Source organism: Trachypithecus francoisi, unplaced genomic scaffold (genome assembly GCF_009764315.1).
Source record: "Trachypithecus francoisi isolate TF-2019V2 unplaced genomic scaffold, Tfra_2.0 Lachesis_group11, whole genome shotgun sequence".
In the NCBI taxonomy this organism is placed as follows: Eukaryota; Metazoa; Chordata; class Mammalia; order Primates; family Cercopithecidae; genus Trachypithecus; species Trachypithecus francoisi.
The window spans coordinates 108,677,000-108,699,754 of NW_022681456.1; the positions used below are offsets into that span (position 1 = coordinate 108,677,000).

Below are 22,755 nucleotides of genomic sequence, written 5' to 3' on the forward strand. Positions count from 1 at the left end.
CCGAATAACACAGCAACAACCTATATGAAGCAGAAACTACAAGAGATACAAGGTGAAATGGACAGAATCACATAACGATCAGGAACTTCAACATATCAAACTTTAACATATCGTAGGGACAAAAAAATGAGAATGACATTTCCCAGATTTCATAAAAGACATAAATTTATAGATTCAAGTGGTTCAAAACCCAAGCAAGATAATAAATACAAAGTAAATTGCACCAAAGCATACCATAATCAAATTACTGAAAACCAAATGAAAAAAGAAAATCTTGAAAGTAGTCACTAAAAAATAACACACTATATACAAAGTGACATTCATTTGAATGATCAACTGCTCATCAGAAACAGTGGGGGTCAGAATAGTGTTTTTAGAAAATACAAGAATTGAGGAATAAAAGAGATTTATGTGTGCAATTTGCTCTCAAATAATTCACCAAAAGAAATATAGATGTAGAGAGAAAATGATAAAACAGAGCAAATATTTATTGGAGGGCATGGGAAAAAATAGGAGTTCACTAAATGATTCTTGTGACGTTTCTGTATGTTTGAAATGAGTTCAAAATAAAACGTTACAAACACAGATGAAAAAGTATAGAGGCATGTGTGTGTATAGTAGTCTACATATATTTATTTTCTAAAATGTCCACTGATGGAATGTAGAAGTAGCAAGAACTCAGGCTGGGCATGGTGGCTCACGCCTGCAATCCCAGCACTTTGGGAGGCTGAGGCGGGTGGATCACCAAGTCAAGAGATAGAGACCAGCCTGGTCAACAGGGTGAAACCCCATCTCTAATAAAATTACAAAAATTAGCTGGGTGTAGTGGCGTGCGCCTGTACTCGCAGCTACTCAGGAGGTTGAAGCAGGAGAATCGCTTGAACCCGGGAGGCAGAGCATGCAGTGAGCTGAGATCGCACCATTGCACTCCAGCCTGGGCGACAGAGCGAGATTCCATCTCAAAAAAAAAAAAAAAGAAGTAGCAAGAACTCAGTAGTAATAAGCATCTGGCACCTGGTCTTGATTTCTAAATACCATTCTCTAATAAATAGAAAAAAAAAAAAGAAAGAAGAACTCCTTGAAGAAATAGTTGAATTGAGGGTTGAGGCAGGGAAGGCACAAGATGAGCCTGAAACACCTCATGTTGTTAGAAAAAGAACTGCTCAAAAAATTACGTAGCTTTACACTGCAAATGCTAGAGGTTAAGAAATAACAATAAATACATACAAATAATTATTGTAGCTGAAGTGGCTACATTGTCTGGGGTAAATACCTGGGGTGTGTCGTCTCCTGCCATAAAAATTTAGGACCCAGACACACACAGGGAGTTTAGGAGCAGAGGTTTAAGAAAGGCGAAAAGAAAGAGAAAGGAAAACAGCTTTCTGTCTAGTGAGAGAGAAGGGACTTTGGAGAGGAAAAGGCCATTCAGTCACCTATGTCCGGATTTTATAGACTGGCTTGAGGAGGCAGTGTCTGATTTACGTAGGGCTCACAGATTGGGCTCACAGATTGGTTCCATCATATTGCCCGGGAATGCTGGATGCCCCACCCTCATCTTATTATGCAAATGAACTTTCCCCTTGGCCAGCACCATCTTATCTGCTCCTTACTGTACATGTGGCTGGCAGAGAAGGGAAGACCAGCTGCCATTCTGAACATGATTGGCACAACTGCTGGCATCTATGTCTGCAGCTCAATTTTACAGGCTGCTCTTTGTTAGAAGGGAAAATGATTTGGGGCTGCTTTCCTTTTCTTTTCCTTTTTTTTTTTTTTTGAGACAGAGTCTTGCTCCGTTGCCCAGGCTGGAGAGCAGTGGCCCGATCTCAGCTCACTGCAACTTCCGCCTCTGGGATTCAAGCAATTCTCCCGCCTCAGCCTCCCGAGTAGCTGGAACTATAGACACACACTGCCACGCCTGGCTAATTTTTTTGTATTTTAGTAGACACAGGGTTTCACCGTGTTGCCCAGGCTGGTCTCAAACTCCTGAGCTCAGGCAATCCGCCCGCCTTGGCCTCCCAAAGTATTAGGATTACAGGTGTGAGGCACCAAGTTAAAAAGAAAACCTTACTGAGGACTTCAGTACCCTCAATATCTGCATCAGTAATTTCTTAATTCCTGTATCGCAGGCATGTTGAAAGGATACAGAAGCCAAGCTGAAAAAGTTCCCAATTGCCAAAATGAAAAACTTGAGCAACGAAATTATATTTTGGTCAACAACTTGGCCAAAAAAGTTATTGTAGTGGATTATAGGCCAGTGAATTAAGTATCTGAATCCTTACTGATATAGTTAAATAAATAAGTGTAAAAAAGGTATCCCTCCTTATTTCAGCAAAATTCCAATTTTCAAATGTAGAAGAGGGAAATGGAAAAATCAGTGTTAGACAAACACAGCAATTGTTGCAAACAAAACCCACCAATGGATGCTAAAATTAATGGCAAAAGATTTGCATAGTTTCAAAGTATCCCTCCCCCACCCCCACACAGGATATTAATTAAAAGAGGAAAACGGGGGGGGGGGGGAAGGAGGGATGGAAGAGAGGGAGAATTGGGAGGAATCCAGCAGATACCACTTTAATCAAATGATCAAAGTTTACAAAAACTAGTAATTTGTATACTAACATCTTATACACTCTCATGATACATTCTAAACAAGCACATCAATTCTGTGGAATTCTTAAAAACACACACAAACATAATCATAGTGGGTAAAGAGAGAAACAAATATGAATGAGAGAGGCAAGGAAAAAATTCTAGTTAGAAGCTGGAGGTATAACTTGGCCTTTTGGCTAAGATCAAGTGTAGAAATTTGAGGTAACAGTATGAACTCACAATCTCTAAAAAAGAGATTTATATATAAATGTGTGTGTGTGTGCTTTCTTGCTCTGCCAGTCCAAAGAACCTAGGATGGATCAGTGATATCTCAGGAGTCAATAAGCACACCAAGTTCTCAGATCTTAGTTTCTAAACACCATTCCTCCTAAATGGAACCTCTAGGTTCTTTGGATAAATGGCTGATTCCAGGGCTGAGGCACAAAGGGTAAAAGATGAGTCTAGAATGTCTTCTTTTGCCAGAAAGTAAGTGCTCAAAATATGTTGGGAGCATAGCAAAAGGAACCAAATTTAAGGGGCTCCCTCAAGACCAATCTCAATTTTAACAATGACATGAATAAATACAGTATTAATAGCAGATTATAATCCACTGAATAAAACAGAAATCTATGAGTCTATACTTAAAATACAAATAGATGATAGATGATTGATAGGTAGGTAGGTAGGTAGGTAGGTGCAAATAAGAGGACAATTCCTTTCAGTAAAATGCTGAGAAAAGGAGAACATAGCAATATTTTTAAAACACCATTTTACAATCATCATAATAAAGACTGGATTGGGTGAGAATTATCAAGTATTGCTAAATCAGGGAAGGAAAAAGGGGATGTTTGTAGGGGAGCAAAATACTCAATCTAAAGCACTTTCCCACAGATTGCCTATTTGTTGCAAGGGGGAAATATACAGTGAAGACACAGAACACTTTAACCAGGTGATCAAAATTAATAAGTGATGTATCCTTGTTAAGGTATCACATGTGAGATGAGAAACCTGTTGATGTTATCCCCAGTTGGGGATACATAACTGCAAGCTAATCATCAGAAATTCTCAAACCCAAACTGGAAAAGATTCTACAAAAAACCCCACACATGAACACAAATTAATGACTATTTTTGTTCATGGACAACTGACCTTCATGGCAAATAAACATCATCTGAAGGCAGAGATCATCTATCACACTATCTGATAATTTTAAGAGTTTGTTGTTTAAATGGATAATCCCTGCCTACACCATAAGATGCTACGTCTCAGTGTCTTTATTCCTCTATGTTTCCTAACTCTGGTTCCAAAGAATAGTGAAGACACAAAGCATAATAGCTAGAAGAATAATGGATTTTTAAACTAGGTAAACAGAATGTTTATAAGTTATGTAATATTCCATAGTCTCATCTCAACCAAATTTTTCCAAAAGTAAACATTTTTTCAAAACTTTTTTGTAGGGAGACCCCTTGAAACAACTGCTATGAAATAAAAGAAGAAATGCTCCTGATTATCGTAAATACAAAATTGCATGCAGGATTGTGTTAAGACAATGCCAGGTTGGACTGCCAGAATGAGCCAACAGCACGTGATGTGCTTCCCCCTGCAGAGAGCCTGTGAACGGACGTACAGTCACAGAGGTTTCACATCACCAAGATTCCTATCCCAGAAAAGCAGATGTTCATAGCTCTGGGAATGGAATGCGACCCTAGTGGAGAGCCTACAAAAGGATGCATGAGGGGCGCCTGTCCATATGGATAAGATGGGGCTATAAACGCCCCCATCTTGCCATGGCTCTTACAGGCCTCTTTAGGGTTAAGGCATACTCCCTTCTGAGAATTTCTGGTCTAACCCGTTGTCTAGCTTCACGTCCTGTTTCTATGGATTGTTTGTAACCAGTTTTTGCTGCAACTGTTACTGCTGATTAATATCTTGCTAATCGTAGCTTATGGAAAGACCGTGTTTCTGTTTTAAGGCTCTGTTAGAAATTACTGATGCACACACTATATTATAAATTCTTATCTCTGTATACTGTACTTCTGCATACAGATATTATGTTAAAGAATTACTTCATCCCCATGTGACCATCTCACCTAATAATCAAATGACCCTAAATCCCTCACTAACCTACCCCTGCTCTCGCTAAACTTAATAATAAATGCTGGTATATCCAGTGCATTGTCAGCACCATGCGACCAGAAGGTGGTGACCTCCTGGACACAGCTTTCACTATGTTGTGTGGGTCTATTATTTCTACACCTGCTGATCTGCCTGGGAGCAAAGAAAGAGCCCTGTTGCATTGTGGGCTGCTGGCCAGATTCCACAATACTTTTTAATGTATATAAAACTAAAAACAAAACAAAACAAAAAACCTAGAATTTAGAATTAGAATTTAAAGAATCACTCCACACATACACTTATATACTAACTTTGGAAAGTCTTGTTTGCAGATATTCACAAGGAAAACCTCAAAAATAAGCTGAAGTAACAAAATTTATGAATACACTGTAGTTAGAACTCAACTTTATTGTTACAACCAATTTTTATTTACAGAATATAAATCTCTTCAAAAAGATACATTCCTTCATTTAATCAATGGTAAAAAGCCTTATTAACAGAAATAAAGCCTAAACATCACTTATATTTGAACTGAAAGACAAACAGCTTCATTAAAAGTTTATGAACACATAGTGAAAATGTATTTTTACTTAACCAGTTACATGAATGAGGCTGTTTTTAATTTTCTTCACTGCCAACCTCATTTTACCCACAGAACGAATTTTACTTAAATTAACAGTAGTAAAAATGTAAAACTTAAATTTTAAACATGAAAATATGAAACAAAACCACAGGAAGTATCTTCATTACCAAACAGATTAACAAATTCTTACACACTCAGATATTTTCTGAGGCATATCAAAACACCTACATCAAAAGTTGCATTCATTTAAGAGGTATCAATACATTTTCAGTGCTGAGACTATTTGTAGCACTTACATTATATACAAAGCAGCATTATACTACTATGCTTCACATTTGATAAACACGAATTTAAGCTTTATGCCACAATTTCCCAATTCAACATACAGCTAACGCAATGACAGTTACTCAATTTCATTCTTTTTCTTCTGAAACTGAATAAGGAAATTATCATTTAAGCACATGGAAAAATGGCCATGTCTTTTTCCTTTTAGTAACAGTATATTTTAAAACTCAAATACTTCATATCGTGGAGATCTGACCTAGCTGTACAAAGGCTCCTAAATACAGTACAGTCAAAAAGTTTCCTCTTTGCAGACTCAATTTATAGTCAATTTAGTACAGATAAATACCGGAAACTACTTCAGATTATTGGACAGTAAGAATTTCAGTGTGTCACCACCTGTAATTAAGTAGCAGCACACCACAACCACAGCAAGTAAACACTAATCTTCTCCACTGCCTTTTTGGGGTCTTTTCCAGTCCCCAGTGGTTTCTTATCTCCAAAGGTTCCTTTATTATGAGTTTTGAAATTTAACTAATTCATCACCTACAATTCTGTCGGCCAGTTTTTTTCTTACCATTCACTAATTAGTTTCAAATACCATATGTAATGTTTTCAAATTTTTATAAACACAGGTGTTGTACTAAAATGATTAATGGCATTTGAAATACCACAAATTGGTAAGATGTGAACCAAAACAATAGGATTAAGAGTATTTTAGAAAGAAATTTTTTGATAACTAGAAAAGCTATAGGATTCACAATGAATACAGATACAATATTTTTAACCCTGCCCTTTTATTACATCAGTAGTTTAGTAAGTGCATAAAGTATAGAAGAGAAAGAAAATTTCAGGAGAGAAACCTACAAAAAACTTGAAGTTTGATGCGTCAAACACAGAAGAGTTTACACTTCTCATAAGCACTATCATAATTTTTTCCTATCCAAATAATTCAGGTCTTCATTCCATTTCAAATTGTAATCCAGAAATGAAGATTTTCAGTGTAAAAAACTGTTCAGAAAAATCTAATTCATTATGTAATACATCTTATTAATTTCAGTCTTCAAGTATTCAAGTAATGCATACCCAAGTATTTTCTGTTACAGCAACACATTTACAGACTAAGCCTCAAACATGGGGAAAAATTCATTTAAAATAATTGATACACTTTTCTGTCCAACGACATCAAACCCAAGACATGACACTGGAATCACACAAGTGGTATATAAAAGTTAAAAATTTTAAAATAAGGTGGTTCAATATAACAATGTCTTCTTTTCAAAACAAACTGATAACAGGTTATCTTAATACGTAACTAAATTCCCAGTAAAAGGACATACTGGAATCTAATGGACTAAAGAAAAAGCAGAGCAAATCAATTTTGAAAAATGAAGCTGCTTTACCACATACTTAAAATTTTTTTCCTCTGTGCATAATAATTACTAGCATTTGTTATCTGCATAAAGCAGCACAAGTTGCTGTCAACAAGTTTCCTAGCATAAAGCATCGTAACTTTGTCTATCAACTGAATGACTGATTGATTAAAAGCTTAAGTCTGTATCACTTTGGAATGTTTATTAAAAGCAATTTAAAGCAGAAAATCGAAATGACAGTATTTTCACTTATATTATGAAGACAGGAATTCGTAAAATGGTACAGAAGGCTTCTGTGTAATGTAAAAAAGAAATAACTATATAATTTTAAAAGTGGAGGGTTCTAACTTTTAATTGAGAGTGTTTGGGGGAAACTTTTTTCTTTAAATCTGGAAGCTGTAGTAACATATATTTATGAAGTTAAATATTTTTAGTTCAGCAAAAATGGAAACAGTTGTCATTACAAGATTACTTATGTCTTTTCTGTCTTTTATGATCCTATCAGGATCAACTTTAAATTTAAAGAAGTCATTTGAGATATGCTTAAGTCAAAGTAAAGACTTATTATGTGGCCGGGTGCGGTGGCTCAAGCCTGTAATCCCAGCACTTTGGGAGGCCGAGACCGGCGGATCACGAGGTCAGGAGATCGAGACCATCCTGACTAACACGGTGAAACCCCGTCTCAACGAAAAAAATACAAAAAACTAGCCGGGCGAGGTGGCGGGCGCCTATAGTCCCAGCTACTCGGGAGGCTGAGGCAGGAGAATGGCGTGAACGCGGGAGGCAGAGCTTGCAGTGAGCGGAGATCCGGCCACTACACTCCAGCCTGGGCGACAGAGCGAGACTCTGTCTCCAAAAAAAAAAAAAAAAAAAAAAAAGACTTATTATGTGTCTTTTTTCTGTATATATATGGAACTTAGATTCACATTGGGATATATAAAATTTCAAGGTTTTTTTGTAGAAAAAAATTAACCCTAAAAATAGGAAATTATTAAATTACATTTTTAATTTCCTTTAGCTTGGAATCATGAGTCAAAGAATGGAGCTCTATTCATATAACAGTGTACAAATTCACTGCTTCCAGGAATCTAACCTCACAAAACCTAACGGCTAACTAAAAAATAAAGAAAAGTCTTATTAAGCACTGAGAGGCTAAATAAATAAGTACTGACATTAACCAAAGCCGACAAACCCTATTTCCAGTTCCTGTGATCTCACTGTGCAGCCACAACTGTTGGCTATTTTTAGTCTAAAACCAACAAGCTGAATGATTTCCTTACAGAAAAATTTCTACAAAAGGGAAGAGAATGCAAAACAATACACAATGCAAGATACAATTCACACTAATTTACAAATTTTTATTTACATTATTTTATATACATTCCAGGCAGACCTACTTGATGAGTTTTGTGCTCATATTGATCTCAGATGATCATGTGTACTGTATGATTTACTACCACATCTCTTTTGATTTCCAGAATATGGTGGTAGCATGGGGTTAGGAGGAAAAAAAAAAATCACTGGTCAGGTGAGATCATACAAGTATGAAGGGGAAAAAATGAAAAAAATTGCGGAATTTTGCTTGTTAAAGCATCCAGGCCACTATGGTCTATTGACTAACATTGAATATACATGAATGCCACTTCTTACAGCCATTTTCATATTTACAAAATGAGCTTACTACTAGTTGAGTTATTAGGTAAGGCATTCAAGTTCCTTAGCTTAACATAAAAAGGCAACAGACATCTCAGCACACCACAGGACAAATTCTAGAGGGATGATTTTAGAGCACTTTGAGATTTACCCTTCTTTAGAATCCCTTAAGTGGTTGATATAAAAGGGAAGCAATTCTGAACCCTATTACTAGCCTGCACCACGATCCCAAAAACCTATACAGGAAGTAGGAGCATCACAACACCCAAAATCTAGCCAGAGTAGGGAAAATAGATTAAGTATCTTATTTTGTTCCCAAGATCCACTGCATATTCCCAGAGCTAAAGTGAGAGCCTTTATTCCTGGTTACATTCACTTCCCTATGAATCTCTCCAAAAAACTTACAATAGTGTGACAGCTAGTAGCTACGCACAGTCTATCAGCAATGGCTCAGTGAATCTCTATTCAAAATAGTTTGAAGTAAGAATATGGAGTAAGGTAGAAAAATTATCTTCTCTCCTCCTACAGTTCTACAAGATATATACTGTTGCACTTTAGAAGGCAGAAAGAAAAACAAAAAATTCAAGGGTATTACACATTCTTTATCTGTTTTATGAAAATGTTCCAACCACAGACAAAAATTCCACCAAAAACAATTTTTCAAGTTCACACTAACATTATAAAAAGCTACTAGTTGTTTAATTGGTTCCATTCACTTAATCAAGTAGGCAAAGTTCTATTGATCTTACAGTAATATGGTTTATAAAAACAAAAGTGAACATTTATAACATTGGGGAGGTAGAAACCAAATCTGGTCTAACACTGTTATAGATACAAACATGTTTTAAGATTCTATTTATGTAACTAGAATTTACCATTTAAAATGGCCTGTGTTTCTACTTACTTTATTAGCTTTAAAAGTCTTGAGATAATCCAAGTATTTTAAAGCATTTGTCTGAGAATATTAAGTCATTTGGAATACATCAGACTCCTCAGAAGATTTCTCAGAGGATAAATTAGTAGTTGCATATTTTGAATATGCAGATCCAGTAAGCCAACTTTGTACATGGGCACTTATGTGACCGAAGTGCAAAGCTTGTCAGACTAATTTTCTAAGTAAAGTTAACCATGACTGCCCAACTACAACAGCAGACTCCAAAACCTGAAGCCTATTTATCTATCTGAAAGATCTAACTTCTTTCCATACAATAATTACCTCCTCTTACCACCAAACTAAATTAAAAATACAGTTAAACAAAAACAAGAGAAATAAACAAAAGCCCTCCTGCCATGACTATTTCTGCTTAATTCACATTTTGTCATCTGTCAGATTTTAAGTGTATAAGATCAATGCCCTAAGTGTTCCTTATTTAATTATATAACTGCCTCAACATATAACGCTGAACTTACATGTATCAAGTAATCATTTGCTATCATTCTAAAAACATAGAACCAAACTAAAACATGAAACTAAAATGTAAGGAATGAAACATGAAACTAAAACATGAAATTGAAATGCAAGGAATGACTCTGGATAGGTAAAAAATAATTAACCTAAACAATATTTTCTTATTTCCACATATGATAAACTTTGTATATTTGTTTTAAAAATTAGCAATACTACTGACTAATAATCAAAAACATAAAGCATCCCTAAAAGTAAAAGAAAATTTTTGGTTAGAAAGAATTTGATACTGTAAAATTTTCAAAACTGAAAATAGTAACTTGATCATATTTAGCATTTGAAAACATTATTTAATACAGATTTTGGTAACATTAACTCATACTTATTCCAAGATTATACGGTAAATATTTATATTTATACTGCCAGACTACATAGAGAAATGGGGATTTAATTCTAAGTTATATTACCCCAAAAAGAAATACTTTCTAATATTGAATTCAACAAGATGTACCACCAACAGAGACAGTGAATGTATTTCACCTTCCTAAACAGATATTTTTATATGAAAATCCTAAACTATCTACATCAGTCAATGACTGGCATTTCAAGAGTAAATGATTCATTTTACTTACAATGCATCAAGATAAAAAGGTTACATTGAACAACTAGAATGTTTACTGAAATTAATATTAAAGTAAAACTGAAAACAATTTATCTGGGACATTTTCATTGCTTACACTCAACAAACATGAAACAGAGAAAAACAGTCACAGAATCCTGTTAAGTTTATAATAAATAATTCACATACAACATAGGTTAAATTATCAAAGAAATGCTTAAACTGACATCTTTATACCTTTTGCAGATTTAACACATTTCTAATCCACCACAGACTGAGAGCAGTAGGTATATTTCTTGACATCATTCAGTCTATTTAAAAAATAGATTGATTGTTTAGAGGCATAATTTATAAAGCAAGATAACCAAATTAAATAACAGAATTTTAACTAATATTGGCTTTTTGGGATTTCTTAAGAAAAGATTCACAAGCATTGCTCAGCTACTGGAGAATAATTAAATCTCTTCTTTACTCAGGCACTTTTAATGCAGTAACCTCAGGCTTCATTTTAAAGTACTGGTTAAAACGAACAATTGCATACCTAGTGAGAAAAGAGAACAACAAAAAAATTAGTCAAAGCTGAAAAACTTGGTCCTTCCCTTATTTCCACTCAGTCCTCTAAGCTGGTTTTTTTAAAGTTTAAGATTTTCAAAGGACATACTTTTAGTTTACTGCACCACCTACTGGACACTCTTCTAATCCTGTGAGCACTTAACAGCTTATAGCAGTTTCTTCACAGACCAATTACTAAATGTATGCAACTTTTATAATTGATTGCAAATAACTACAATATTCTTTGTGAATTCTAAATGTTAATCCAAACAAAAGCAGAGAACAATGTAAACCATATAATAAAATTTAACTCACCCAAGGAAATCAAACTCAATAGTGGAGTATTTGGCTTGAATCAAAGCCCACAATCCCCAAAAGAAATGAGAAGCCTTAAAAGAAGGAAAGAAAAATCAAGAATTATGATAATGAATTTCTCCGTAAAACACATATGAATTGCTAATTCTATCCTCTAAATCAACTCCATGCACCATACTTTCTTGCTGTTCTTTTTATATAGTGTCTAAAACCTAGATCATATTGAAGTCTACACCTGCTAGATGGCTACAGATCACTTTCGTCAACACCAAAGGAGGATATGGTAAATTATAATCACTTGAAAAATAGAGGCCAGTTCCTGTGACCTGCTTTTTTATAAAGCAAAGTTTACTATTAGCACTGATACACGTTAGTGTTTTTAATGGTTATAATTGTTAACAGGCTTACACATTGTATCAAAAGCCTTTGTTTCTTGATATAAAAATATAAACACAAAAGAAAACCCAAATCTCACAAGCAATAAATATATTTAAATGTAAAAAATGTTCTAGGGGTGAAAAACATCTGAAAATTATCTTATTGGCTTAATTCTGCATAACAGACTACAGCATAAAGTAACACAACTTATGTCAGGAAAAATATGGGCTTTGGACTTACAGGGAAATTTAGTATGTAATTAGTAACTGTAAGATAATTATGTGTGCTTTACAATCTATTTTCAGTTGAACATGGAAATATTTTAAAATTTGAACAAGATTTCACTTCCCAAGAAATACTATATTCTAACTAGAAATATTCTAAGTAGAAAAAGTATTAAAGACAAGGTTTTTGTTTCAGCTAAATTCATTATAGCAACAGTAACAAAGGGGCTCTAACAAAAAAGTACTCAACAGCCATGACCTTGATATTTTTAAATACCAAGGTCAAGCAGCACAGTATACCAAAAAGAATTCTTAATTTGAATTACAAGATGTAGAGGTTCCAGTCCAGGCTCTGAGTACCTCTGCAACCTTTAATAAGTCACAAACTTTAGTGTCAGATCTATCATTTACGAGATGGGAATATTAGCCATTCTGTATTCTACACAAGATTGTTTTAAAGACTCAAGGAAATAATATATGTAAAAACACATTTTCAACCTCAAGATCTTTATTTAAAAAGCACACTGCACTTTGGTTTTGGCTTCCCCAAAAAATATCACTAACTATTCAGCTCTTCAGGAGGCTGGTAATCACTAGAGCCCAGGAGTTCAAGGCTGCAGTGAGGAGCACGCCACTGCACTCCAGCCTGGGCAACAGAGTGAGACCCTGTCTCTTAAAAAAAAAAAAAAGAGCAAGAATATAATTTCTTATCTGATACAGGGATAGAAAAGAATAAACAATGTAGCAAAGACTAAACAAGTAAAGTCACTTGCACATGAAGCATAATAGTTTAAAAAAAAAAAAAAGCTGGGCTCTGGTGTGTGGCTTTAAGCAGCAAACATGGTGGTGCCTTTATTTCCTCATGTGTAAAATGTAGGTCATAATAGTGCCTATACCTGGCATATAACAAATATTCAATAGGATGCTAGCTATTCTTACTATATGAAACCAGAATGATTAAAAATGATAAAGATTTTCAAAAATGGTCTTCTATCTAGAAAAGTATATCGGGTATTGAGAAATGAAGTTACGAAATTAGAGGACTTTCTTCTTTTCAAAGTCTACATGAGAGGTTCTTAAAGTGGTCGATGAACCCATGGGAGGTTTCAGAGGCCCAAAATTACTTTCATAATTACACTGATATGTTACCTGCCTTTTTGACTGTGTTAACATTTGCACCCATGGTTCAAAAGCAGTGGAGGGTGAAGCTATTGTTGCCTTAAGTCAAGGCAGTCGTAGCAAATCACACTAGTATAACAGTTTTATTCTTCACCATCACACAATAACAGTAAAAAGCCACTAAAGAATGTCCTTTGTGAAATCATTAAAACTATTAATTTTATTAAATCTCTATCCTGAAATACATGTTCTAGTATTTTGTGGGAGGAAATAGGCAGTACATATAAAGCATGTCTACTGCATATCCAAAGTACAATGGTTGTCTCAGGAAAAACACTTAGGTAACTGACTTTTGAGTTGAATTTGTACATTTTTAATGCAACACCATTTTTACTTGAAAAAAAATGACTAATATACAAACTAGAGTTATCAAACTAGAGTTATCAGACTTGGGTATTTGGCAGACATTTTCCCAACTATAAAAAAGATAACTTGTCATTTCAGTGAAAATAACTGACAGTATTTGTTGCCAATGATAAAACTCAAGTTTTCACCCTAAAATTAGAACATGAGAAAAGTTGTATGTGATTCTGTGAGCTTAACAGCTTCTCAATATAGTACTGTAAGTTTTTCTGATGACACTGGTGGTGATATCAACACATGTGATCTTTAGCTATCTTATAATAAGATGTGTCAACATTTGGAGGATCTATACAACTCAATGAATCAATTATTTTCCAAATAACTAATAAGCTAAAATTACCAAATCACATACAGGTAAAAGAATCATTCAATCTGCAAGATAAACCAGTACATCTTAATGTAATAGAGTAAAAAGTTAATTGATATGTTCAGATTATTCACAGCAACTAACCTTTAAGAAACTATCTCTTGTTGAGTTTTGGTCTAGTATCAAAAAAGAATATCCACAATTATCTGAAAAGGCAAAATACTCCTCTTTTCCAGCATGTATGTGTGAAACTTTTTCTCATATACTTGAAATGAAACAATCTATCACAAAAGATGTAATGCAGAAGCAGATATGTGAATCCCACTGTATTCTATTAAACCATACATTAAAGAAATTTGCAGAAGGGTAAAATAATGCCATTCTTCTCACTAAATTGTTTTTTGTTTTGAAAAACAGTTATACTATTTATGGTATTTACGTTAATGTAATGAGTTTATTTTAAATATATATATATATACACACACACTTAAATGTTTGAATTTTGACTTCTAATATGGTAAATACTGCTAATTAATTCACAAAGACAAAAGCTTGTAGAGGTCTTCAAAAAAATTTTAAGTGTGTAGAGGTCCTAAGACTGAAAACTTTGAGAACCACTAGTCTAAATCATCTTGCATATTTTACGTTGATATAAAATCACCTATAGATGGTATCCTAATCTCTTCTTTCTACTAAATTTATTCTGTAGTGGAAAAGACTGAGAAATTAAGAATCATTCTGCATTTTAAAAACATACCAACTTAGCTCTTCTCACCATTGTCAAGCAGAGATGGTAACTATATTTCTCAATTAGTTTTTATTCATATACTTAAATTAAATGATTCTACACTAGAGAAGCATTATCCATAAAACCTCACTGAAATCTCATTTGTGTAGGCAACCATTTTTATAGGGGGAAAAGTGATAAATTAATATATAACAGTGGATTCTAAATGGATGAGCAGCAAAGGCAGAAAACAGCCCATTCGTCATTTGCATCCCCCCAAAATATAAGTACACCCAAAAAAATAATAAATTCTGTAACTATACTATTTCTTTTACATTTGGAGGTTATGGATATGTAAGTCTCTCTGTTAAAAGGTATTTTAATTTCTAGACTACTCACCCCTGTTGCAAAGAAATATTCAAAGCTTTATATGGTAAATAAATAACTAAAATAAATCCCAAGTGTGCATATAATGGGGAGAAAAAAAAAAAAAAAGAAAAACTCCTCAAAGTCATTATGTATACTCTGTTGGGTTTTATAATGCATATACCTACTTTTGTTTGCCACCATCTCAACATTAAACAATCAATGACAAGTGAAGTCTTATAATCTTTAGAAGTCTGTATCATGGCCTGAGCACTAAACATTTACTAACCATTTGTAATATTTCAAAACACGTATACCCTGATCTTATTATTCAGACCTGCTTTTCTTTTTATCAAGGCAGCTTCATAAACTATCTGAGGAGGAAACAGCACTTAAGACACATCCATAAGGAATAAGACAAATCTGTAAAGGGATGCAAGGAAAAGGGCATTCCAGGTAGAAGGAATAAGCTTCTAAGTGCACAGACATGAAACATCATGGAGTATGCCGGCACAAAATGACTCTGCTAGGGCTGAAGTAGGAGGTGTGAAGTAGTGGGAAATAAGAGTTTGCAGATGCTGTCATCTGGATTTCATTCTGTAGGTCACAGGGAGCCATAAAATAGAAAAGTGATACAATCTAATTGACAAATTAAATTCTAATTACTAGAAAATCACTTTCTTAATAAATAGGATAAATTAAAGACAGGAAAAACAACAACAACAAAAAACTGAAGGCAAAGAGACCAGCAAAGGTTAATGTTAGTAAGAGATTAAGTTCTCAATCAAAAGTCAAAAATAAAGGGAGAAGGGGATGAAATCAAGAACATTTTAGGAACCAAGAACAGAACCTGGAAGGGGAAGACCCAAATCAGAACACTAGGGAATACTACTAACACGTAAGAGGGCTGGGAGAAGAGGAGGAAACAGGAGCCAGATTAAGAGATTGAGCAAGACAGTACAAAAAGAGAATTTGTCACACGGCTTTAAAATGATGTATTCCCCCTCCCTGCAAGAATATGGCCGTATTCCCCCTCCCTGCAAGAATATGGCCAGGTGAGGTGGCTCACACCTGTAATCCCAACACTCAGGAAGGCCAAGGTGGGTGGATCATCTGAGGTCAGGAGTTCAAGACCAGCCTGGTTGACATGGTGAAACTCCGTCTCTACCAAAAACACAAAAATTAGCCGGGTGTGCCGGCAAATGCCTATAATCCCCCCTACTGAGGCCAGGGAACTGCTTAAACCCAGGAGGCAGAGGTTGCAGTGAGCCCAGATTGCGCCACTGCACTCGAGGTTGGGCGAGAGACTCCATACCAGAGGGGGAAAAAAAAAAAAACCCCAAATATGAGAACTATCAGATCCTGTATGTAAGAAAATGCAACTATTCCCACTCCCTAGGAAAATGCGAAGTCTTATCAGGCCCTATGATGGTTAATATTAGGTGTCAACTTGATTGTATTGAGGGATGCCTAGGTGGCTGGTAAAGTACTGTTTCTGGGTGTGTCTGTGAGGGTGTTGCCAGAGGAGACTGACATTTGAGTCTGTGGACTGGGAGAGGAAGACCCACCCTCAATGTGGGCTGGCATCATCCAATCGGCTGCCAGCCTGGCAAAAACAAAGCAGCAGAAGAAAGTCAGATAACTTTGCTTGCTGGGTTTTCTGGCTTCCTTCTTTTACCCCATGTTGGATGCTTCCTCCTGCTCCTCCTGCCCTTGGACATCAGAATCCAAGTTTTTCGGCATTTGGACAACTTGGACTTAGGCCAGTGGTTTGCCAGGGGGCTCTTGGGCCTTTGGCCACAGACTGAAGGCAGCACGGTCAGTTTTTCTGGTTTTGAGGCTTTCAAACTTGTACTGAGCCACTACTGGCTTCTTTCTTCGTCAGCATGCAGACAGCCTATTGTGAGACTTCACCTTGTGATCATGTGAGCCAATTTTCCCTAATAAACTTCCTTTCACATATACATATATCCTATTAGTTCTGTCCCTCTGGAGAACGCTAATACAAATTCCATATGTGAGTGCTTGGGGTGAATTCCTTCTCCTCTTTGGAATGTCACATTACATTTTCTCAGACCCCATGTGAGTAACTGACCTCAACTAGTGGACTTCAAAATGCATATAAACATAACAATTTGACAATCTGAACACTTAGTCTGTGACAGGCTGCACTCTGTCAGCTACTTCTCCAAAAGCAGAGTTCGGGCCTCTATAGGCCTTGGAGCTCTGAAGTCTCATCATGACAACACTAACACTACCTTCGTGCGTCCAGGAACTTCAGGTGTCTTCATGGATCTCTCCTATGTTGGTCAAGCCCAAGAAACTAATCGTAAAAAGGTATAGCTCAATCCTCTCCTGCTTTCATCCTAATTGGACTAGACTTTTAATAATTTGGAACTCACTCGTTATATAGTTAATGTACCTCATCTATTGAGTATATTCCCTGTGAGATTTGTTCAGGTTGTTCTTCCTCTCTTTAAGCATTGTGAACCTAAGGGGAAAAAATTATCTTTGTATGGCAATAAAGTGTGTAATTCATGAAAGCAGACTTTGATAATTTCCTTATTTTCACCATACATAAAACTATTACAAAGTCAACGAGAGAACATTTTTTAAATCAATGGTAAATACTGCCAAATGTTACTGACAGGTCAAGGAAAATAAGGACTGAAAAATGTACATTGGACTTAGCGATTATGTCATGACTGGTAAGCCTTACCTGATCTTCTTTTTATAGCAGCAAGAGAAAAGGCAGATTGCAGTGTCTGAGAAATGCATGAAGGACAAGGGAGTAAGATTGAGGGTTTCCTTTTATTTCACACTGCAATCACAATTATTGATTCCTTTAAATGCTTGAGATGTGACAGGCACATACGTAATAGACAGTGGGAGGAAATTAAGAGTTGGTAAGAGAGGAAGGTAAACGGCTAGCTAAAAAGAAGCTACAGAAAGTCTTGAAAAAGCAAAGAAGATATGTCAAAAGAAGGTAGCAACAGAGGCTCTGATACAAGAAAGTTGTGACATCCCAGAAGGGCAGGAAAATCACACAACAGACGATCAGCAGAATTCTGATAAAATAAGAACAGGAATCGAAACAAAAACTGTCTTGATAAATAAAGGGCTTTTCAAAATCTCCTTAAGCTGAGAAGCAGCTTCAGCAAAGTCTCAGGAGAAAAAAAATCAATTTACAAAAATCACAAGCATTCCTATACACCAATAATAGACAAACAGAGAGCCAAATCCTAAGTGAACTCCCATTCACAATGGCTGCAAAGAGAATTAAATACCCAGGAATACAACATACAAGGGATGTGAAGGACCTCTTCAAGGAGAACTACAAATCACTGCTCAAGGAAATAAAAGAGGACACAAACAAATGGAAAACCATTCCATGCTCATGGATAGGAAGAATCAATATTGTGAAAATGGCAATATTGCCCAAAGTAATTTATAGATTCAATGCTATCTCCATCAAACTTCCATTGCCTTTCTTCACAGAATTAGAGAAAACTACTTTAAATTTCATATGAAGTCAAAAAAGACCCTGAATAGCCAAGACAATCCTAAGCAAAAAGAACAAAGCCGGAGGCATCATGCTACCTGACTTCAAACTATACCACAAGGCTACAGTAACCAAAACAGCATGGTACTGCTACCACAACAGATAAACAGATCGATGGAATGGAACAGAACCGAGGCCTCAGAAATAACACCACACATCTACAACCATCTTTGACAAACCTGAGAAAAACAAGCAATGGGGGAAAAATTCCCTATTTAATAAATGGTGTTGGGAAAACTGGCTAGCCTTATGCAGAAAACTGAAACTGGACCCCTTCCTTACACCTTATACAAAAATTAACTCAAGACGGATTAAAGACTTAAATGTAAGACCTAAAACCATAAAAACTCTAGAAGAAAACCTAGACAATACCATTCAGGACATAGGCATGGGTAAAGATTTCATGACGACAAACACCAAAAGCAATGGCAACAAAAGCCAAAATAGACAAATGGGATCTAATTAAACTAAAGAGCTTCTGCACAGCAAAAGAAACTATCATCAGAGTGAATAGGCAACCTACAGAACAGGAGAAAATTTTTTGCAATCTATCCATCTGACAAAGGGCTAATATCCAGAATTTACGAAAAAAACAACCAAATTTACAAGCAAAAAAACAAACAACCCCATTAAAAAGTGGGCAAAGCATATGAACAGACACTTCTCAAAAGAAGATATTTATGCAGTCAACAAACATGAAAAAAAAGCTCATCATCACTAGTCATTAGAGAAATGCAAATCAAAACCACAATGAGACAGATATCATCTCACCCCAGTTAGAATGGTAATCATTAAAAAGTCAGGAAACAACAGACGCTGGAGAGGATGTGGAGAAAAAGAAATGCTTTTACACTATTGGTGGGAGTGTAAATTAGTTCAACCATTGTGGAACACAGTGTGGCGATTCTTCAAGGATCCAGAACCAGAAATACCAATTGACCTAGCAATCCCATTACTGAGTATATACCCAAAGGATTATAAATCATACTACTATAAAGACATATGCACACATATGTTTACTGAGGCACTATTCACAATAGCAAAGACTTGGAACCAACCCAAATGCCCATCAATGATAGACTGGATAAAGAAAATGTGGCACACATATACCATGGAATACTATGCAGCCATCAAAAAGGATGAGTTCATGTCCTTTGCAGGGACATGGATGAAGCTGGAAATCATCATTCTCAGCAAACTAACACAGGAACAGAAAACCAAATACCACATGTTCTCACTCATAAGTGGGAGTTGAATAATGAGAACACATGGACACAGGGAGGGGAACAACACACACCGGAGCCTGCTGGGGGAGAGGAATAGCATTAGGAGAAATACCTAATGTAGATGACGAGTTGATGGGTGCAGTAAACCACCATGGCACATGTACACCTATGTAACAAACCTGCACATTCTGCACATGTACCCCAGAACTTGAAGTATAATAAAAAAAATTGAAAAAAAAAATGAAATAAATAAATAAAGGGCCTTTAATGTTTCTTAATGAGGAAGAACTGGGAATTGGTATCAGAATCTCAGAGTATAATACTTACTAGATGCTCTTATGGAAAAACTAAGTATATGCAAATTCAAAGGATATGTTCAATTATTCAGAAATGTTTGATACTGAAGTTTTGTCTCTATCAATTGTCCTTTATCTTTTTTCAATCAGACCTTCTACTGAATGCATGACATTTATTAATATATCTGTTGTACATTTCATGAAGATATTCTTTTCATTTTAAATCAGAGTAAGTTTCCTTCTAATTCCAATTTACTAATAATTTTACACCAAAATGGGTGTTATGGCTGGGCATAGGGCTTATGCTTATAGTCCCAATACTTTGGGAGTCTGAGGCTGGAGGACTGCTTGAGGCCAGGAGTTCAAGACCAGCCTAAGCAACAGAGCAACACCTTCTCTCTCCAAAAAGTTTAAAAAATCAGCCAGGCATGGTGGCGTGCACCTATAGTCCCAGCTACTTGGAAGGCTGAGTTGGGAGGACCCCTTGAGCTCAGGAGTTTGAGGCTGCAGTGAGCTATGACCATACCACTGCATTCCAGCCTGGGTGACAAACACCTTGTATCCAATAAAAAATAGGCCTGGCATGGTGGCTCATGCCTGTAATCCCAGCACTTTGGGAGGCTGAGCTGGGGAAAATCACTTAGGCCCAGGAGTTCAAGACCAGCCTGCACAATATAGAGAGATCTCATTTCCACAAAAAAACTAAAAAATTAGCCAGGTATGGTGGCGCTTGCTACTCAGAAGCCTCAAGTGGGAGGATTGCTTAAGCCTGGGAGGTTGAGGCTGCAATGACCTGTGATCACATCACTATACTCCAGGCCTGGATGACAGAGCAAAGACTGTCTCAAAACAAAAATAAAAGTAAGTAAATATTAAAAGAAAATCAATTTTAAAAGAAATGACTGTCAAATTTTACCAGTAAAAGAGTTATTCTGTACATCTTATTTGGCCTTCTAAATTATAAGCATTTTGAAAGAATGCATTTTTTAAAATTCTTCCAATCCACCTTACCTAGAATAAGAATAAGTACTTAGTATCTGATTAATGAATCAGAAGTACAGGTATTTTTCAATGCCATGTACAGATACAGTCACAGTATCCCCCCAAAATGTTAAATGTCATCAAAAGTTTGCAAGGAAATCCAAATCAGCTTTCTAACAGCAAACAGTGGGACTGATGACTAAGAATTGATGAGCTATGTGTACTTTACATGGAAATTAATTCAATGAATAAATGGAATATTGTTTATTCTGAAGCTCATTAAGTAACCTAAAGAGAAAGAAAGGCCTACATTCTCTAAGATCATGCTTAAATACAATAAATAGAAACAGCAGACATCCTAGGACCAGCTGTAGAGCATGTCATTAATGGACCCAGTAGCTGTACCGAAAATAGATATAAGAACAGCAGGTAAAGGAACATTTCAGGACCACTCTCTTACTTGGGATGTATTCTGAGTAACTCTGGTCATATGGTACTTTTAAGACTATAAAAATGGTATACTTGTATACCACTAGGGTCTATCTGTACAGACAACATAAATATTTCCCGTGTCAACTGTACAAAATTATATTAAAACTGAAAAGCAGCAGCTAAAATAGCTTTGGCTTATTATTCCATTTAATTATCTAACACCTTAGTTGAAAGATCATTCTAATGTATATTGTTCTCAAAAGATAATTTAATGAGCTAATTTTTAAAATATAAATGCATGTAAAGAGAAGTAGGTCTTAATAATAAAGCTTTAAGACACCAATAAAGCTGGAAATAACTGCTTATCAAATGAAGGTCAAGAAGATAAAACACTGGATAAGTCATAAAAAACATAATCCTATTGGTTCTTCCAACCTACTTTTATCACATAAGATCTAACTATAAAATGTGTTGTGGAAAAGCTCCTTTCCTGTAAAATCTGACTTTGATGTAAAGAAAGGAATAGACTAAGAAATTGTTTTGTGCATCAATCTTAACCCTAATAAGAATCTACTCATTAAACAAATAATTACTGAGTACCTACCATATGGCCAGGCATTGCTCTAGGGGATAGGGATATAGTAGTAAATGAAACAAAATTGTCTTAAAAGCAATGCAATGGGGTAATGCCTACTGTAAATGGTCATGTATTTTCACTATTTTGAACAAAAATTCACAAAACTTAAAATAGGAAATTGTCTAAGATGACAAAAATGTAGAGGCATTCTAAATTACAGTAAGAACCGTTCATTAATTCTGTACATTTGAACTTACCAATGCAAACTGATTGACTTGAATGAAGAGTATTTCTACCTCCTTTTCAGTAACTTCAGTCCCGAAGCCCTTAAATTCTTTGTAGGCTTCAAGGTAAGCACGCAGCCACTGGCTCTGGAGTTCTCTATCTGGATACAGACTATAGTCTACATCACTTACACCTTTAGAAGAAAAAAAAAATACACTGAAAAATTTTAAAACATAAACTCTTCTGCATACCTTAACAATCCCTAAAACCACCATTTTTTCATAAAAAAATGAAAAGTTCCATTTTGGCTAGAATGGTACACGTTAAGTAAATAGCATTTATTAAAATAATAAACCAATCATTCTGTATTTCAGCTTAAACGCTAAGGCACATTACTGTTGATCACCAAATCAATTCTCATAGCTT

The 22,755-nt window shown here is 35.5% G+C and overlaps 1 protein-coding gene across 1 annotated transcript in view; it reads right to left on the reverse strand.

Annotated features, from left to right (window-relative positions):
- Positions 1-8,279: 8,279 nt before the first annotated feature.
- ETNK1 (ethanolamine kinase 1) overlaps positions 8,280-22,755 on the reverse strand; it is a 61,484-nt gene continuing 47,008 nt past the window's right edge. The window contains exons 6-8 of the mRNA XM_033222685.1: positions 22,362-22,522; positions 11,487-11,560; positions 8,280-11,160 (exon numbers count right to left, since the gene is read on the reverse strand). Of these exons, the coding sequence (XP_033078576.1) occupies positions 11,088-11,160; positions 11,487-11,560; positions 22,362-22,522 (308 nt within the window). The 3' untranslated portion in view covers positions 8,280-11,087. The remainder of the gene's footprint in view (positions 11,161-11,486; positions 11,561-22,361; positions 22,523-22,755) is intronic.